At 38.9% G+C, this 19,693-nt stretch overlaps 1 protein-coding gene across 1 annotated transcript in view; it reads left to right on the top strand.

Annotated features, from left to right (window-relative positions):
- MRTFA (myocardin related transcription factor A) overlaps positions 1-19,693 on the top strand; it is a 97,747-nt gene that overhangs the window by 13,228 nt on the left and 64,826 nt on the right. The window contains exon 3 of the mRNA XM_075727990.1: positions 5,773-6,034. Coding sequence (XP_075584105.1) covers positions 5,773-6,034 — 262 coding nt within the window. The remainder of the gene's footprint in view (positions 1-5,772; positions 6,035-19,693) is intronic.

Genomic DNA, 19,693 nt, shown 5'->3' on the forward strand with positions numbered 1-19,693 from the left:
GTCCACTCAAAGCCACTTTGCCCCAAGATTGCCTCTTCTCTTGGCTGGATGATCTCAGCTGGCATAATCTTTTAATGGAAGGCTACTCTTAAGTTTAAAATAAAAAAACCTGTCTTCTCAAAATAGCCCAACTGCACACATGTGCTGTTGCTGTTAGGTGCTGGAGGTTGCTTAGCAATTCTTAAATTGGTAGGAAATTGCTATTACCCAGGCAACTCAGCCCCAAAATGCAAACAAGGGAAGGCTGTTTATAGAGGTGTCCTTGCTTGATTTGGGAATTGCGGTCTTTTTTACTGGGCCTGTCTGATTTTTACTTACTTATTTAAAAATTCCTTTTGTTTCATATGTTTTACTCTGGCTATTGAAGTTTCACATTAGGGAAGATGGTACTGGTCTTTGGTTTCTTCAAATACTGACTGTCAAGATCTTGATTATGCTATGAGTATATGAATATTGCCAAAATCGAGAGAAGTCTAATGCATAAAGACCTAGTGCATGTGTTCAAGTCCAACATGAATGTTGGGCAGGTTAAACTGTGTAACAACACCTTAAGGTGACACTGCTACCAAAAGTAGCCATCCTGATTTCTTTTTTATTTCCATGTGCCTCATTCTCCCTCATGCTAGCCCAAGTTTTTGTGTGGCTGGATGGCAAGCCAGATCAGGATCTGATGCAGATTAAAACTAGTAGTTTGTGTGTGTGGCCAGGTCAAATTTAACACAGATCTGTTCCTTGATCTGGTTCAGCCTGTGCTGGCCCACAGGAGGTGAGGAATGAGTAGGCTGGACTGTTCCTTTAGTTGGCAATGCCAGTTGAGCGTCTAACCAGAGGATGTGGTCTTATGATACAGCTAAGTTGATCTAAGCCAGCTCTTGCCAAAAGGGGCGGTCTTGGATGCATGCCTTTGTTGCTTCCTTGTGCCAACATTGGTGCTTGCCTGGCCTTATGATGGGATGATTAATGGAGATAAAATGGCAGGAAAGTAATCCTAATCCCTTCTCCCCCTCCCAGTTTTCTTTTCACTTAGCTCCGTGAACTGGTTTACTGTGGGTCAGACAGGTTTCAGTTCTGCATGCCTGTCTATTTTGTTTCCCATTCACCTCTTGGGCTTTGAGCTATCCTTCAGTGATTCTGGATGAGCAGCTTTACGAGAAGTTTCTATAAGTAATTTTGTTATATGGTAAATGCAAAGTAGAATACTTTTTTTCACCAAGGAGTAAGCTAATCAGGTTTACTGTGTATTTACTGTGATACGGTGTTGGGATGGCAAGAAGATGCACCTAAAAAGCTACCATGTAGAAGTTGCAGAGCAATTTAGTCTTTGTGGTTTGCAGGTTTGATAAAGATCATCTTTTCCAAAAATTCTTACTGGCGATGGTTCTTAATCTTACCACTTGCACAAAATTGACTCTGCCATGTTTGTCTACCTGAACTTGAAGTTTGTTAGATGCCTCCAGAAATCAGAAAGGGATAAAGATTATTTTTATATTTAGGATTAGTGTGTAATGTTTCTTTTGAGCAGCTCCATCTTCTCCCTAGTGCTGTGGTCTGTGCTTGTATTGTTGAGGCAGTGGTTTTGTGCTTTATAGCAACATAATTTGAGCACTCCTGGCTACTGAGAGCTCACTGTTGCCCCTGCATTACAGTGACACAGCTGTGTGTGTAGTTGGCAATGGACTAGTTTGGGGAACTTATTTTGCTGAATACCCAGATAAAAAATGGCTGGTTTGCAGCTAAATTGATTCCCCAGTTGAAGAAGGGGCAGTGTAGGGACAGAAATGAGCAGCTGGACAGTGGAGAGGACTTGAGGGTTGCTTAAGCTGGTGTTGCTGCTGTAGAACGTCTGTGGGATCATAGCCAGTCTTGTCCTGGAAGCAGCTGGCCCAAAAGTAGGAAAATGCCATTATAGAAAGCTTTTTGTCTGGTTAGGCAACAGATACAAATCGTTGAGGGCACTCACCCTGAAACCCTTGTTGAGGATAAGAAATACTTGCTCTTAAGACAGTCCATCAGCTTCTGGATGACTCACTTAAAAATCATGGTATGGCACATTTCTTTATGGGAAAGTTTCTAGTCTGTTCAGAAATGACAGGAAAACAAACATTTTAAAATTTTAATTAGGTTCTAAATCTTAATGTGTGTAATGAACTGATTGATCATTCTACCATGACAGTTATAGACTGGTATAACTGTCTGGGAAGTCTAAAAACAGCCTGACTGTTGGTTACAGAAAAGGATTCCATGCCTTTCACAGGACTTCCAAATAATGCAGCATGGATGATTATAAATTCTCAAAGCATCTTCCAAATCCCTCTATGTCCTCATCAGACTTTTAATTGAAAACATTAAAATCAAACTCATCCAATTATAGCTTTTACTGTAGTCTTGTGGACTGAATGCTTTTTCTTTTTTAAGTGGGGATACATTGCATACTAAGACCTGGCATTGCCCTGAAAAAAGTTCTCTTTCCATTAGGTAGTGGCTAGATGTTTGGATGTACTAATGGTGTAAGCAGGTTCTCTCCCCTGTGCTGTGCCGGCACAAGCGTTCGTGTGGCTGCACGGCAAACTGCACCAGGGTCCTGATTTAGCTGGAGTGTGAACTTGAAGGCTAGCTTTTACACCGGGGTCAGTTTTCTCATTGGTTTATCCTGTGTCACTGCAGATTCTTGTGCTGGCCTGGCATGGGAGAGGATGTGGAGGAAGGACAAGGCAGGATTTCCTAATGCATTTAATGGTTCATCCCAGTTCAGTTTCATTGAAGCTGCAATGCTACTTGGAGTAATAGAATTGTTGTCCAGGATGTTTGAGATGCACAGTCAGACTGTGATTTTTTGCATTTTGTGGCAGTGTTCCCCTGTACTGTGCTGGTTCGACTGTGGCTTGTATGGAGGAATCAATCCAGCTGAAAATAACCTAAGAAAAATTGCATTTCAGCTGAATCAGCTTTCTGGTCCGGTTTGCAGTGTGGCTATACAGGCAGCACTGCTGGCACAACACAGGACATAGTGGCAGGGCAAGAATGAATGGCAAGGCAAGGTTTGCTTAAGCTGTGTTACCTTTGATGTGGGACAAACATCAAATGACATACCAGCTAGGATTAAGAAGAAGATACCGTCCATCTGTGTCATCTTCTGCATGAGTTCAGAAACCTGCAGATCCAGGTACAACTCTAGTGATAGTCCAGCCCCTGTGCTGAAGTTCCATTGGACAATTTACTGGAGAAACTAGTTTATAATCCCAGTACCAATTAACACCATGTGGTATGGTGTCGCTCAGGGTTATACAGCTAAATGGTGTGTGAGCACTGATCTGATCTGCTCTGCGTTGTGGCTGGCTAGGCTAGACTGCTTTTACTGTAGCTTGGTACTGTGCTTTTACATAAAGGATATAGTTTCAGTACATTGGCTAATGTGAATATACCTAGATTAGGAAAATAGATTCTGTTTTACAACACTGTTAAAATGGTGTTTGAAATGTGATTTCAGGTTACAAACTCCTGTTCAAAAGAAAATCCAGTATGTCAGAAGTTCCTAAGTACATTTGCTGGTTTCCTAGTTGAAACAAATCTGACTTTTTGAGACATGTCAAGTTTTTTTTCCCCTTGTGGGAAGTGGAAGAAACTCTTTTCCTCTTCTAGGAGGGATTGAGAGGGGAAGGTTGAGTCTTCTGCCATTCCAAATCCTTGCTGGGTGGGTGTTAGATATGTCTGTCACCGCTTGTGGATTCAGGCCTGGCTGTGCTTGTCCTCCCAAGTGGTCTGACCTAACCATCATCTGGTACTAGGCAAAGTGTAATGTCTCCAGTACATCTCCTTTGATAAAGCAAATTGGCTTGGGCTCCTCTAAGATGGTGGCAGCAGTCCTTACCAGCCAGCCTCCTAACTGAGCAATTACTCTTCCTTTTAGCCCCTTTCCACAGGCCTCCCATGCTACAGGGACAGGGCCTGAGGCCAATTATATTGGTCATGATTTAGCTCTTTCCAGCCTGCGCAAAGATTGTTATAGCATTACTCTAAGTCTGTGGTTTAAGGGTGTGTGTTTTCAGGCTTTCTGTATACATTGTAAAGAGAAGAAGGGCACAATCCCATTTTTTTTCTCTTTGCAGATTACCGTTACAATTTGCTCTCAAACGGATATGAGCGATGTTTGCTTTGGACAGGAAATATATCAAGGAGGGGGTAGGCCCTTTACAGCCAGATTGTAACTGAAGTAAAAGCAAATACTTCATACAGCAGTAAGGTTTGGCTCAGTCTCATTTGTTTTGTTATAACAAGCACCAGCTTCGGTTGGTGGTTTTTGTTGTTTTCTTTTTTCCTCCACCCTTCTTTTCCTTGCTTCTCTTCAGATTAGGACATACGGTTCTGGGAATGAATGTATGACAACATGGATGAAATAGCATGTATTCATTACCAGTAATTCTTATTGTTGCCTTGAATATACATTGAACAAATTCTCGAAACAAATGTACTACCACTTATAACTTTGTCCTGGGTATTACAGAGCAAACATTACTAATCAACTGAAGTACGAAACTGAAATGCAAGTGGGGAAAATGACTATTTGAGCTACTTTATCAGCTATTAATGTGTTGAATGTTGTCACACTCATTCAGGTTAATTATGAGTGTTAAGTGAGGAATACTTAATAAAAATTGTTTTGTTAAAAACATTGCTCCAAGCTTACACTTTCTGATTGATTTCTAGAGGATTATCCTGATGGGTTTTACTTTGCTTCTTTGCAGCTTGCTTTACCTGCATCTGTTTGAAGCTGAAGGTTAGCCTCTGGAAATACCTTGTGCTTGATAAATGACTACAGTGCAGCAGAGTTATGTAGTGGTAGTCTTCTGAGTTTAGACTGGTTGAAACAGCAGCATACTAAAAAGCAGGAGACTTCCATCTTCATTAATCAAACCAAATATGATTGCCCTTGTATAATGTCCGTTACTGTTTAAATGTTGACATAATAACCATTTCACTGGAGACTTCCAGCTGGTTTGTTTCTGTTTAAAGTACTGAGCATAAAATAATTTTAATTTTGACATAGTGGCAGCTTCTAAATACTTATTTAAAGAATTACGGAAATATCATGAAACATTTAAAATTGCTTATTTCATTAAAGCCCTTTATATATTGCACATTTTAGTTACTGTAGCTGAGGTTTTAAACAGGAAAGCTTTTTTGTTTACTTTATGTGAAATATTTTTCTTGCATTCATTTTCACTGGGAGTGAATCGGGAAGAGAGACTGGGGCAAGAGAACTATTTTTTGAAGTGCAAATTACTTTATTTGAAAATCCTCATTTGTTGTACTCAGCTGTCCTTCCAGGTTTATTATGAAGGATTAGTTTGCCTGACTGGGTTTCAAATTGACGGTTGTCCTATTAAAACACCATTGTTGGTATAAAAGGAGAGTAATCAAGAGTACAGCAAGGTTCTAGATAGGCTGACTTCACTGGAACAATTCAATCTGTGTGTTCTCAAGATTGGGTTCCTAAAGTACCAAAAGTTGAGAATGTTCTCATACTTTTTAAGAAAATTATAATAATCTGTAGTTTCATCAGTAGTTTCTGTGGTGACACTGTTGGAGGTTTATGCAAGTTTATAAACCGCTCAGTTTAGCAAGTTTCAATAACTAGTTGGATTTGAACTGATGATGATAACACAAACACTGTGCTAAAGAACATGTTTCTCTAGAATATGGAGACACCATGATGAACTGGACATATGGGTTAAGACTCATGTGAGATTTACTTGTTTGTTTGTTTGTTTGCAGGTTGCCATCACGAAAGCCAAAGTGGATTTCTCCGGTGTGGTGTGCCTGCCCCCTTCCGTCATTGCTGGAAATGGGCTGGACGGAGGAGGGGCTGGCGAAAATGATGATGAGCCGGTGCTGGTGTCACTTTCGGCGGCCCCCAGCCCTCAGAGCGAAGCTGTTGCCAATGAGCTGCAGGAGCTCTCCTTGCAGCCCGAGCTGACCCTCAACCTCCATCATGGCCGAAACCCCAACCTTCCTCCACTCAGTGAAAGGAAGAATGGTAAGTGGTATGGTGCACTCATGTCTTACGTAGTTAGTATGTCCTCACCAAGGAAGTACTGTTGTGTTGTCGTGGTACGTGTTCTGAGGACAGGGCTGCTTCTGATTGCTTCTCACAATGTTTTATTTGTATGAAGAACTAATAATCTAGAGTTGACAAAACTGATTTACATTGTTCGATGGGAAGGATTGATGTTACTGGCTGTGGAAGTTCCAGAAAGGTCCAGTGATAAATGCTTTAAATTACTGTTTTAGGTGAATACCAGAAACAACTTCCTTGTGCTTTGTGGTGACTAAAAGTTGTGCAAAGCTGAGACAGTCAGTCAAAGGAAGTGTTAGCTCATCTTCAGACTATAGCCATCCATAGATTTTTTTCCTTGCCACCTTGGTCTGCACTTACCAAGGGTGAGTAACTTTCTCACTGCAAATGTCTGAAAGGCTCTGTCAGACTTGTTAGAAGGAGGAACCAAGACCTAGAGTTAAAAATGTAGTATCTCAGTAGGCCTTCTAATCCTAGAGTGAAAATGACCTGCCTATGTTTCTCAAGTTGTGGGTAGCTTACGGACAACTATTGTATGAATCCCTCTAACTGTTTGGTGGGTGACAGTGGAGTGGCAGAATGCAGGGTCACTTGGTGACCAGAATTCGTGGTTTTGGAAGAATGTGAACTGTCTGAAGCTCAAGATCACCACGCTGCCATGAAAGCCTTTGCGCGTTCAGCCCCATCCTGTGACAGGCTGATGAAACCATTTGATAACTGGTGGCTTCTGTTTGTGAATTCCCCTTGGTGATCTCCCTTCACCCTCTGGGGTATATGTTGGTGGCTCTTGGCAGTATGAAGGTCTTGCTAGAGTCTGAATTCTTGCTATCAACTTTACCTGCAAGATACTATGGATTTGAGCATGGTTGAGTCCTGGGCACCTTATAGTGTTGGGCATTCTATGTTGCATTATGTGCATGACATAGAGTTGCATGGCACAGTATATTGGAAACGATGAGGATCTTTGGAGTAGCGTTATAGCCAGAACATAATGCTTATGGTAAAGTGATGTAGAATATGTGAACTGTAGGAAAATAATTTGAACTGGAGGGGTACCTCACTTGAAATGCCTGGTTCTTTACCTCCAGAAACTGAGCATGCCATTCTCTGAACAGCGTGTCAGTGGTTTGCTAGTTGGAAGCATTAACTAACTTTAACCCAAAATATTTTTTTAAGAGGATAAAAAGAGTTTCTTCATCCATATATATTATACCATCATTATGTAATTACAGTCGTGTTTACAGGCCTTAAAAACGGAGAAGCTAGAAACTGCAAAAGCAGAACAAAAAGCTTCTAATCCTTAATGTTAGTAGTCCTCTAAGTATAAGATAAGAGACAACAGATGGAGATAAATGTGGTGGTGGTAAATTAAAAAGAAGAAATTGGAATATTAGTCAGCATGGTAGACTGTGATCTCGACACATCTCAACTAGTGGCAGACTTGGGCGTTTTATAGTTATGAAGGCAAGGAGAGATTTCAAATGAAATTTAACTGAGGTAGTTTTGAAACTGGTAGAGGGCTTGAAGGCAGCATGGGAAGAGCATACGAGCCTTTGTTTCCAAAACCTGACAGCTGGCCACCTGAAGGTGACATTGTGAATTTACTGGAGGCAGGGTTCTTTTCTTCTTAGTGAATCAGACATGATTAAGGGTCCTGAAGAAGCAGTTTATTCTTGATGCCAGGGAAAGGGATAGTAGTGTTGGGAACGGCTAAGAGTACCTTTTTAGGAAAGTGAAACTTGTAGCAGCACTCTGAATGGATACAAGCAGGATACAACAGCATTTGTTATCGTCAGAGGAAAGGATATTCTTTTAGATAAATGAAAGAGTCTTTATATGGTTCAGTTGTTTGGATAGGTTTAAAAATTGGTATCTTGGGAATATTTTACAGAAACAGATGGTTTTCTTCTGTTGGAATAATGTTATTTTTATGGACTCAACCTTGAAGCTGTATCATTGTGGGCTGCAAATCTGCTTGACTGGAACAGGTAAAATAGAGTTGCATTTAAAAAGTATCTGAAAAGGAACACCTCTGCCCATACCTTTTGTCAAATAAAATTAGGATATTCCCGGAAATGACTCATTAGGTGGGTCTCTTCAGAGCTGATTCTTTATCAGGGCTCAGCAGAGTAGTGGGAATTTTACTGCTGGAGGTGCAGCTTTTCAGACAAGGCATAAAGTCCAAAGTCCCTGATCTAGACTACTTGAATATTCCTTCTCTTCAGAGGCATACAATGCTCTTTTCTCCAAGGCTGCAGTATGTCATTATGTGTTGTTTGTGTGTACATTCATTAAAGTATTATGGGACTGAGAAGTGCTGTTGAAATATGTTTATCTGCAAACTGTCACAGCATGAAAGGAGACTTGGCTTAGTGAGCTGTTGAGAAACGTAGCTGATGCATTTTGAATTAATAAACTTGTTCCCTCAAACGGGAACTTTTCAGTTATCTTAGGGTAGAGGTTGCACAGCTGCTGAAATCTGTTGAGCTTGTTAAAGCTCCTTTTTTAGATACGGTATATCTTTGTTGTTGTGCCTTTGGCTTCAAACATGTTAAAAAACCTTTAGAGATGATCTGCCAGGTGAGATGGCAATCTGCTTAAACATTTGAGCAATCCAAAGTGGTTGTAGAAGCATATCTTGTGCAGTGAAACTGCTTCTGTGACAACTTGCCAAATTCCAGGTATGAGGAAGATTCAAGCTGAGTGGCAGTGGGAGGGGAGGAGATGGTTAGAAAGAGACTTGCTGGAAACTGCCTATCTGTGTCAAAGGGTCTCCCAGTTCTAGACAGGCATTGCTGACTCACAGCTGGACTAACTACTTATGCTGAGCACTTCTAATGGGTTAACCCTTTGGGTGACTTTTGCTTACAGAAGACTTTGCTTATCTGTAGATGTCTGTAGAAAAATATTACATGGATTTGTACTGAATTTGTTACTTCAGACAGTGGTTCTGGAACATGAACTATTAGATGAGGTAAAACAGAAATTTCTTTGGCATGTGAAGCATCATGGAATTATGTATCCCATGGGAGAACTGGGAATGCAGTCCTATATGCACATGCTGCCATATGTCCTAGGACAGCAGATTCCTTTTTTTCCCTGCTCTTAGAGAACTGAAGAGCAGCAAGAGACAGTTTCTGGGGGTTTCTTGTCGGTTTTGTTTTGTTTCAGACCCAGACTCCTCTTCATATTCTTATCACAGCTCTTATCACAGCTACACATTATCCTTGTAGGTGTATGTACCTGCAAGGGTAGGTCCACCTAGATAGATGGGTCTAAAGATCTTAAACATCTTGGCTGAATAGTTGTTATTAAGTTACACTAATTGAAAATGCAATAAAAGCTATTAAAGATATGTGTGAAGTATTAGAACATACCAGGTAGATAGGAAGCAATTTCTTGGCACTTCAGTGGAAGGAAACCTTATGTGGTAAGGTGTTAGTAAAATATAATTTTTTTTGGACACAATTATTAAGTTCTATTCAGACATCAAGCTTAATGGAACATTTAAGGTGTAGTTATTTAATTTGTCTTTGTACTTCACAGTGAATTTTCTACCCAAAATTCTCATTCCTTCTTCTTTACCCATGTTCACCAAGGCCTCAACTTCCTTTAACTATGAGAGATTACCTGTGACTGACTCATTTGTTTCCACACAAGCCAAAAAAAGGTCATTACAGAGTCATCTGAAGCTCCTAAGTGTATCTTGATTTTTTCAGTCACCTGTACTAAGATGCCAAGATAACTTTTCCCAACCCTTAGGGCAGGGTTAGAGCAAGGCCCTGATGAATGTGGTTGCAAAAAAGAGAAAAAACAAGCAGTGAATATACAAATCTTGTGCAGTGTGATAATTTCTGATCAAAATTGTCCTTCTATTTAACCTTAATTTGAAATTATGATAATTGCTCCACTAGCTTATTGAGCCTCTCTCTTGACCCATTTTCCCCAGATGAATTCATAGTTATCTTTGTCCAGAGGTCATGAAAAACGTGTTAGAAGCCTATGACAGTCCTGGTTTCTTCTCACTGTAGGCTTCTTTAAGGTGAGGTAACATTCTTTCAAATGAACTGTTGCATTTTATGATTACGGGTTTGGACAAAACTTGTACCAGCTTGTCAATTTTTGGCATTTACTTGATCTAGGATGCTTGCCTTCTACAAAGTACCATATGTGCTGGGGGGAAAGAGACTAGTTGGAATGCATGGAATTTCAGTATGAATAGTCATATAACAGGCGTGTGCTTTAGGTATCAGAAGGTATTCCTGTTACTGTAAAGACCGGCTGCTGTACAAAGCATGGGATTAATTGTTGCCACATAAGCTGTTGGTGATTATACTCACTTACAAATTATGGAGTTGAACTTTTTAAATGGTTCTAAGGAGCTAATTTAGTGCCTATATGCCTATGCCCATTTAATGTTAAAAGACAGGAGTAATATTTTAAATGCTTATTTGGGCACCTGGTTTTATTTTAAAGAATTGTGTAGGTGATTGCTCCTATAATTCTTTTATTAGGTTATATGTTCCTGTCTCCCTCCCCTTCTTTCCCTTTCCCATCTGGGATTGTCATTACATTGAATGCAGTCAGATTCAGGATTTATTTCAAATACAACTTATTATGGTGGTTTTGCAGATTTTATAGCTGTCTTCTTGCTACCATGACTTTAAAAACATTGATAATGGTTTCTTAAATTGATGTCATAAACTGTCCTTTTAAAAAGTGAATGTTGTGACTTGTGAACTCATTTAAGAATTTAGGCATGTTTGCTTATCAACAAGGGTGGTATTTTGTTCCCGAGAAAGGGTTTTGAAGAGACAGGAGTATTCTGAAATTATTTATTTATTTTCTCTTTTTTTTGGTGGGGGGTTTTTTGGTGTGTTTTTTTTTTGTTTGTTTGGGTTTTTTTTTTTTTTTTTTGTTGTTGTTGTTTTGTTTTTTTGGTTCTAGTGTATATCTGACTTCTAGGATAGTGTGACTTAGTTACATTTAATTACCAAGTGGTGGTTACTGCCTCATCCAGAGCTTACATGTGAAGAAGATTAAGTCTGTATTGTAACAAAAGGACCAAGATGGGAAATATATAGCTTTCTCTGATCTGTCCTTCACACACATTCCAATGAGGCTTGCTGTTTTCTCTTGTGTGTGAGTAGGGGGAATGATTGTTAGAATAAAAACAAACAGTCTATCTTGGACAGATTTGTGTTAAGAGACTTTATGTCCCAGGAGACTATAAATTTAGCATGCTGTCTGAAAGTTTCTGATAGAGCTGTGAGATTCAGAGCATGACAGAAATGACTGGCCTGTTACTGATGGGAGCTACTAAACAGCTGAGAAGTGGTAATCTCTTGAAATATTTAAAACAAACTTTTAAATAGTGATGGGGGAATAGTTTAACTGGAAGGAGTAATGCCAAAGACAGCTTTAATGTGGTGGCTTTTAACAAGTTAGCTCTCAGCACAGTTTTTGTTTGCTCCTGATCAAATTAACAAGATTATAATGCCCTTCTCCAATCACTGGTTTGTAATATTCTTCTCCCTTCTGTTTCTTCTTTCCAGTTTCTCTCTTATTTCAGTTTGCCTTTGAGATTTCAAGGTTCAGGGCTGATGGATGAACATCAGATATATAATTTGATAGCTATTTAAAAAACACTCCTTTTTCATCAATTTAAACTGCTTGCTAAACAAGTCAGGCCCAGATCTGGGCAGCTGTTTTGTCTGTGTGAGTAAGGACTTCTGCTGCTCGTTTTGCTGTTTTAAATATTAAAGGTAGTACTGGGGAAAGGAAGTCTGGTTCTTTAAAGGGAGAATGCCATTCAGCAGGATTCTCAGTCTGTTCTACTTAAACAGTGAGCGGCTACTTCAAGAAAAATTGCACCATTTCACAATAGTCACTTGCTGGTAGTACTTAGCAAACTGAATTGTGGCTTTGGGTGCCTTTACAGCCTGTTTCTGTAACGTGTGTCTTTCCTCATGAAAATTTCAAGTTTTCTATAATTCATTTATATTGGGATACTGTCAGCCACTTCTGTAGGCTGTAACTCTCCACCACAATCAATATATTGCCACAAAGTATAATGAAGGAATCTCTGTCTGAAGACATTCGGTACTGCAATTTTCATCTTCCTTGCTGGTCAAATAAGCAACATCCAGGTTAATGCCTTAAATTTCATCTATCTGTTCATGGTCACTAACAGTGCACATGTACTTACTTCAGGAAGTTAAGTGATGTTCTTGGGCACTGTAGGAAAGGTTTCCTTCCCTCTCTGCTCATACTCCTTCCCCTTATATTTCCATGTATCACCACAAAATAAGCATACATTCTGCTGAAAACTGATGGTTTCCTTTATTTATGATGAATATGGATATTCAGGGTAGGTGTTAAAGCTGACTTATTTCTGTCACTAGTGTCTCTAAATTCTCAGGATACAGTGCACCACTGCAGTTCCTTTCCATAAGGATTGCACAGCAAGAAGGAACGTTTAGACCTGCAATTTTTGCCTAGTCTGGCTGCAAATCTAGGACTGCATAGGTGGTGTTTGACTATGGGAGAAACCCAAATGAGCTGATTCTTGTCCTTTTACAACACACTACTGATGTAAGCAGTATGGAAATCAGTTAAATACTACAATATCATCACTGTAAGGGATTTTCCTGTATTGTTTAAAGCTGCCAAATGAGTTTCTGCTGCTTCCTTTGAAGCTCCAGATGTGTTTGTGTGGGGGAAGGAAGATCAGTTGCTAAAACCTGCCATGCTCTTCTCTCAGCTGTCGAGCAGCTGTTGGGGAGTTCTTGCATCTGAGTGCTAGAGAAGCCCTGAAGTTATTTAAGATTGGAGGGGTCAGAAAATAGTGCTAAAGCAGTTTTGCGCACCCAGTTACTCATCTTCATGAATACTATTGTGGCAGGAGAGGGTTTCTGACTTGCTACAAAGGGATTTTAAGTCTAAAAATTGGTCTGTATCTTTGATGCAGAGCTCAAAATATTTTTGGGCTTGGTGCAAATATATGCAGTTACTTACTTAGATGACCTAATGAGAAATGATGATGAGCCTTGGGGAAAGATGGAGAATAAGGGAAAGCTGCTCTGGGGACAGAAGCGTTGGAATTAGTTTGTTAAGATAATTAAATTATCTGTTGGGCAAATTACTTGAGACTCTTTAGAGACTGAAATTGAATTTCCTTTCTGTTGGGAGCTAGAATCATCTAGTGAGGAAAGACTTAATTCTATTTTTATCTTTTACTCAAGAAATATTTGACTCTGAAATTTAACTTTTGTCCACTATCCCAAATAATTTGAGACTAATCATCGGGATGTGAGAAACATAGCTTAATTTTTTTATAACGTCTAGACAGTTTGGATGGAGGGTGTGATCCACAATGCAAAAGCCTGAAGGAGAAAAGGCATTTTGTTTGTTTTTAAGAAACAGATACTACAGATTTGGAATAAGTTCCAGTCCTTTGTTACAGTAGCTCAGGTTTAGTGATCAGCAAGGGGATTTGATAGGGATAGGGGAATAGCGCAATTATTAAGAAAAAGGACTGGTAGACACTGGAGAAAAGTGACTGATCTGTCAGCAGGATGTATATGTTCTTGGCCATGTTGTTTCGAAGCTGAGGATGTCTGCATGTTTATGTTAACACTGGGTCTCCTTGTCCTTGGAATGAAATTGCCTCATCAGCAGAGCCCCTGAGGGGATTGAAAGTCTACCCAAGACGTCATCCTTCTCTTTTAAAAGGGGAAAAAACTGCCAGTTCTAGTGTCTCTGACCCCTTCCTCCCCCCTCCCTTTTACTTAGAGAGCATCAAAGGGCGGACCTTACTTCTGCAAACTACACATTTTGCCTTCCCCTTTGAGTATTCATTTTTCTCCTAGCAGTAATTTGATTCTGTGCTGTTCCAACTTGCCTGTAGTGAATAAGCAGAGAACTGCATGTTGAAAGACTGAGTTTTCTCAGTAGGCACAGTTTTCATCATATAAGGTTGAGAATTTCTTGCAAGTTTTGAATGCGATTAACGTTGAGAAGTCCTCTTGGGGGTGGTTTTGTTTTTTTCTTTTTTAAACATATCTGTATCTATCTATATATAAAGAGAGGCCTTTAAGGGATTGAAACTGTTGAGAAAAGGATCAACATGACACTGCTGGAACCAGAAATGCAGATGACAACACTCCAATCAGGTATCACCCCAAACTTATCTCATGGGTAAATTTTGCTACGGAATCATGGTCGCTGAGCTGTATAGGGAGTGCCAGGAGGTTATGTGACTTTGAGTAAAGACAAATTAGAGAGCTGTGGTAACTTCATGTGCAAGTTGCAGATGCATACTAGTTGGATGTTAAATACTGATCACTTTAGAGCTTCGTCAGAGATAAAATTATCTTTCTGTTCTTCATTTGTTGGTCCCCAATGTTAAATCCAAGTGCCTTACAAAGATCAGAAAATCCTAGTCAAATCTAGGACTTGTTCTAAAGAAACTTCCTCTGTTTAGCTTTTAGCTAGTTTATGCAGTTTTATTGTTAATTATTTTTTGATGAAACATGTTCTTGATACTTTGGAGAGATTTTAAATTGTGTATTTTGGGAAAAACACTTCTGCTTTGAAACTTCCCAATACTTGTTCTATATCTTGAAATACTCTTTCCTTGAGAATGGAAATGGTATTGTGTTTATATGATTTTGTCCTAAGTACTATGGTCTTTTTGTGATACTGTGCTTACCTGTTAAATATGTCCAGAGTTGCATTTCTGATGTGTAAAACATGCTAGAGTGACAATTATCTATTAAAGACAGTATGATATACTTCTGTAGAGCATTTTTATTTGAGGCTTTAGAACATTCTGTAGTCATGAAACTTAACAAATATGTATAGATATGAATGTCCTCTGTTCTATGTATGGGAACAGAGACTGACTGTAACCTTGGTAAGATCCGACCACAAACTAGTAGTAGCCTAGTAGTTTGGGTTTGCATTTGTGTACTCTTAATCTCTTGTACGGTGTTGCCTGAAAATCAGCACATATGTAATGCCAAAAGTGTCAACACAGACTTGTTTCTTAAAGTTAAATGCTTTTTCTTTTCCTTAAGTAGTGACTCAGAAAGCGACAAGTAAACCAATAACTTCATAGTGTAATACACATTTTTTTTCCAGAAATTGCTGCAGTTTTTTTCCTGAATTTGCGGTGTTGATTTCCCTAACTTAGAGTCTTATGTTTTGTAAAATATCTGTGAAGGTTGTGTATGTCTATAAAAATCCCGTATGACACTTATTTTATAGTTCTGACATATGGTTGTATTCTTTGTTTTGAGAACCAAAGTATGTTTTTTCACCTCCTGTTGTAGATAGGAAAGGCAAGAGAGGTGTTATGGCAGGGCTACATCTTACATTGATTACACAGTTTCTGTCTCAATTCAGAAGGGTGTTTGGACACAACACATCATTCTTCTAGTTGTACTCTTGCAGTCTGTGAATTTTGGAGGTAGGATTTAGACATTAACAAGGTGTTTGGTATTGAACAGGATATGTACAGCAAGACAGTATCTAATTTGTCTTTGCTCTAAAGAAATTTTTTTTTTCTTGATATGACAGTTGTTACATAAAGGCCCGAAAAAGTTGTTTACCTCGATGTGTTTTGTTTCTAATAGGTTTTCTAATCATGTTAATTTTTTTTACAGACAAGGAAGAGCCATGGAATTTATGTTCCAGGGTTCTTGTAGCTGAATTTGTGTATGATATTCTGGGGAAACTCACAGAATAAAGTAAGACTTGTTAAAATTAGGGAAACAGCCTTCATATTAGTATTACTTTTTTCAAAGCTTTATTTGCGGCTGCGTTTCTCATTTCTTCCAAATTATGAAAACTCCTGAGGCTTGCATTTAATTCTTAGGGTGAGAGTTTCTCCCACTAAAGAGTACTTGTGTATAGCTTTTGCTTAAGTCAGCTAACCCTAGTCCTAGATTATGCAGTGGCATTCTGCAATGTTGAAGCAATTTCCTGGCAAGCTTATCTTACCTAATGAGGGATACAGATTTATTGCACCTCTTCCATCAGTGGCAGCTCTCTTTTCTCCTGGATCAACCACTGCTGGAAAAATATTAAGCAAGAAGCAGGCAAATGTTTACGTAAATGGATTCACAAGATTGGTGGGGAAATTAAGTAGGACAACAGGATGGAACCATGTGCATAGTAAATTTTCAAGATCAGTCTTGAATAATGGAAGTGTATTACAAGCTTCTAGATAAGGAAAATGGCTACTGGATGCTGAGGCCAAATTGTTCAACTTTTTTTTTTCTAAAAAAATTAATATTTGGTGACTTCAGCTGCTGCTGGTTGCTACTGTTACTTGGCTTAGTGAGGTAATTAAGTTGTCTGCGGGCAAACTACTTGAGACTTTTTAGAGACTGAGAATGGATCTCCGTTCTGTTGAGAGCTAGAATCATCTAATGAGGAAAGACTTAACTTGTCAAAGCATCTTGGTCCTGATGTTCACCTCCAGAAGCCCTACTGGAAGGGTGGAAGCTGGAAACAGTTGTCCCAGTCAACTCATCAAGGTTTCTGAACAGCCATTGAAGAAGTAGGAAGTAGGCCTAAGCTGGGTAAATAAATTATTCTGGTAGATCTTACGCAGCTTGCACTCCATAGACCAAATGTTCTTAAATCATGCAGGTCATAAGACTGTGCTTATTTAATGTTTGGGTATTAATGGGAGTCCACTCAAGAAGTAGCAGTATCTGAAGCCATAGTTGACATAAAAAATAATGTTTGTATTCCATGTTGGTGGGCACATAAAAAGCCAACACCTTTGATACTAAAGATGAGAAAACATTCTTAATATTTTAGAGAAAGAACTGAGGGGGAGAATACAACTTTACTATTCTGGGAGCAGAATAGCTTAAGCAGGGAGGGACTGTTTCTTCAGAACAAAACCTAAGTGAAGCAGGAACAATATGACTAGTGAGGTGCATGTTGTATTAACCAGAAAAAATTAAACACACTTGTCAAACCAAAAAAGGGAAGAGTAAAAAATCAATACAAGTGATGACAGCTGAGGAAGAAAAAGTAAAAGTGAAAATCAGGCTGAAAATACATTCCAAAAAGACAGTAGACCAGAAAAAAATGCGAAAATAAGAGCAGAAACTTAACTGCTGTATTTGACATCTCATTGGACTACTGAACTTAGTTTTGAAGAAATATAGTATTACTGACCCAGTCATTCAAAAAGCGGTCATACACAGTGAGGCAAAATTTTACATTCATATTCAAGAATACAGTTTTGGAAACAGCCAGTTTGCGTGTTTTCATTCTGTTGAAAATGAAGCTGATGTGCAGGTCTGTACCAAGCTCTTAGCAGTGGGAGCTCCCTCATTAGTGTTTTTCCGCAAGAGTCACTTGGTCCTTTTTGCTGCCTTGACTCTCTCAACATCTGACTCATTTGTTTTCTTTACATTTATTTGCTGATCCCAAAAGCTTGCTGTTTCCTTCCCATTATCTACTTCAACCTAATCTCCCTATGTAGCCCCTTTTTGTGTTCCCCTGAAGCCTTTGTGTTATTCATGTCACTACCTAATTATCCCATATGGAGATCTTGCAAATTCTTTTGCTGTTGGTCACTGTTCAGTCAAGATACGGACTTAATAGTTTGTTGATATGACCTGGCTTTGTTCTGTAGCGGACTGTTTGGCCCACTGAAAGAATGAGTCATGAATTTTTTTTTTTTTCTTTCATGAAGAGGGAAGAGTGCTAGAAGAATACTTTTCTTGACACAATATACAATCCAGTAACACTTAAGAAACTGTTTTTGAACAGCCATATGAGGGGCTCATGCAACTTAGGGAAATCTCAGGAGTCTTGGGTGTGCTACTGGCCTCTGTATGCAAATTTTGTGCTTAAATGGCAAATACAAACTTTCAAAGAAAATTTCACTTTCTTTTTATTATTCTTCACAAGTTTCTTTTTATGACTTCTAGCAGGTGGCTGGGAGGAAATGTGTGTGCAGTACACATACAGAGGTGTCATCAGCCAGATAGATAAACCCTAAATTTCAGATCATTTTTTGCAGATGTTTTGCATGGATGGGTAAGAGTTATGGCCACTTAGGGTCACTTGGAGTCTAACAGGGCATTGCCAGAATTAATGGATGTTAGCACTTGGCCAGATGGCTACTTTTGTTAATGAATTCTGTTTCCCCTAAATTTTTCTCTACTTAAAACCTTCATTTACTGTTCTGGGTAGCATTGGTTTATTTCTGTTTGCACTGTCTTGGTATATATTGCACATTAATAATTGTCTCTGTGTAAACTTAATTTATACTGAAAAAAAATGAAAATCTTTTCAGCATAGAGTGATCTATTGGATAGCATCTTTGGGTTTTGATATGTTGTTCCATTGACCTGCTGAAAAAAATCTTAGAATCTATTAGAGATCAAGCCAGGCATGCAAACCAGAAGGAATCAGGTTGTTCTAAACTGTTAGTAGTGTGGTTTAAATGAACAAGAAGGTTTTCTCCCATGCATACTTGGAGAACAAAAGAATTCTTGTTTTGAAGTCAGCACTGTAAATGAGCATAGAAATAATTCAGTTCTCTATAGTGGATAAAATTTGACTTCTCTGGTCTAATTTGCTTTGTGTCCAACTGGTTCTGAAAAAGGAACAATCGTTTCAGCTGAAAATTAGTGTCATCTTGAATCAAATGTAAAACTTCACTCATTTTCAGGGGAAAAGTTGTGGTTTTGAGCTACTTTAGAAGATTAGGGATATATTAAACTCAGTTTAGGACAAAACGATGCTGATCCCATTCATTCTTTCTTTCAAAACACAACTTCCAGGCTCTTTCTCTTCCCTCTTAAAAGGATTTAAGTTGAAGTGCTTTGGGGATGTCAGCTGCTAAACTACTTTTACTGGGAAGAAAGTGGACAGCATGTCTGTGTATTCGTAGAAGGGAGATGTCCACCTCCTCGGTTCTTTCAGGAGTGAAAAATGTCAGAGCTGCAGTTTTTGTGGTTGGTTTTCTTTTTTTCTTGTTTTAAATAAAGTTTAAATTCGGTGCTGGCTTTTGCTACTCATAAGAATAACCTCTCATTCATGCACTAAAATGCTTTCTAACTTCATCTTGTCTTTTTCAAGCACCTGTTAGTAGGATTTTTTCCTTACTGTTGTTTTCAGTTCCTAGTAAGAGTTTTTTCTAGTTGTGAGTTTTTTCCTCTGTTTTTTGGCATTTCATTTTGTTTGAATAGTAGAACTTCAAATACCGATTATTTTTTCTTCTTCTCCCCTTCTCCCCTCCTCCCCTCCTCCCCCAAGCTTGGAATTTCAAGATTGCAATGAGTTCTTGACTCAACACAATCAGGATTTTGGTTTTGGTTGGAGAGTGGAGGTGAGGGGAAAACATTCCTAGCTTTGTAGTTTGTATCATCACCACTTTAAAAATAGAACTTTTGATTTCAGTTTGGAATCTATGGCATTTGGAAATGTAACATTTTGTATCTAGGTAGCAAGTTCCTGGGGAGTGTAAAGAGTTCCCTGGTTGCTGGTACAGTTCCCCGAGATGTGTATATTCTGAGTAGTGATAAAATGACTCTTCACTGGCTTTTAACCAGAATCCTGCATGTAATCCAAAGACTGAACAAA

The sequence above is a fragment of the Pelecanus crispus genome, chromosome 1, assembly GCF_030463565.1.
Source record: "Pelecanus crispus isolate bPelCri1 chromosome 1, bPelCri1.pri, whole genome shotgun sequence".
NCBI lineage: Eukaryota > Metazoa > Chordata > Aves > Pelecaniformes > Pelecanidae > Pelecanus > Pelecanus crispus.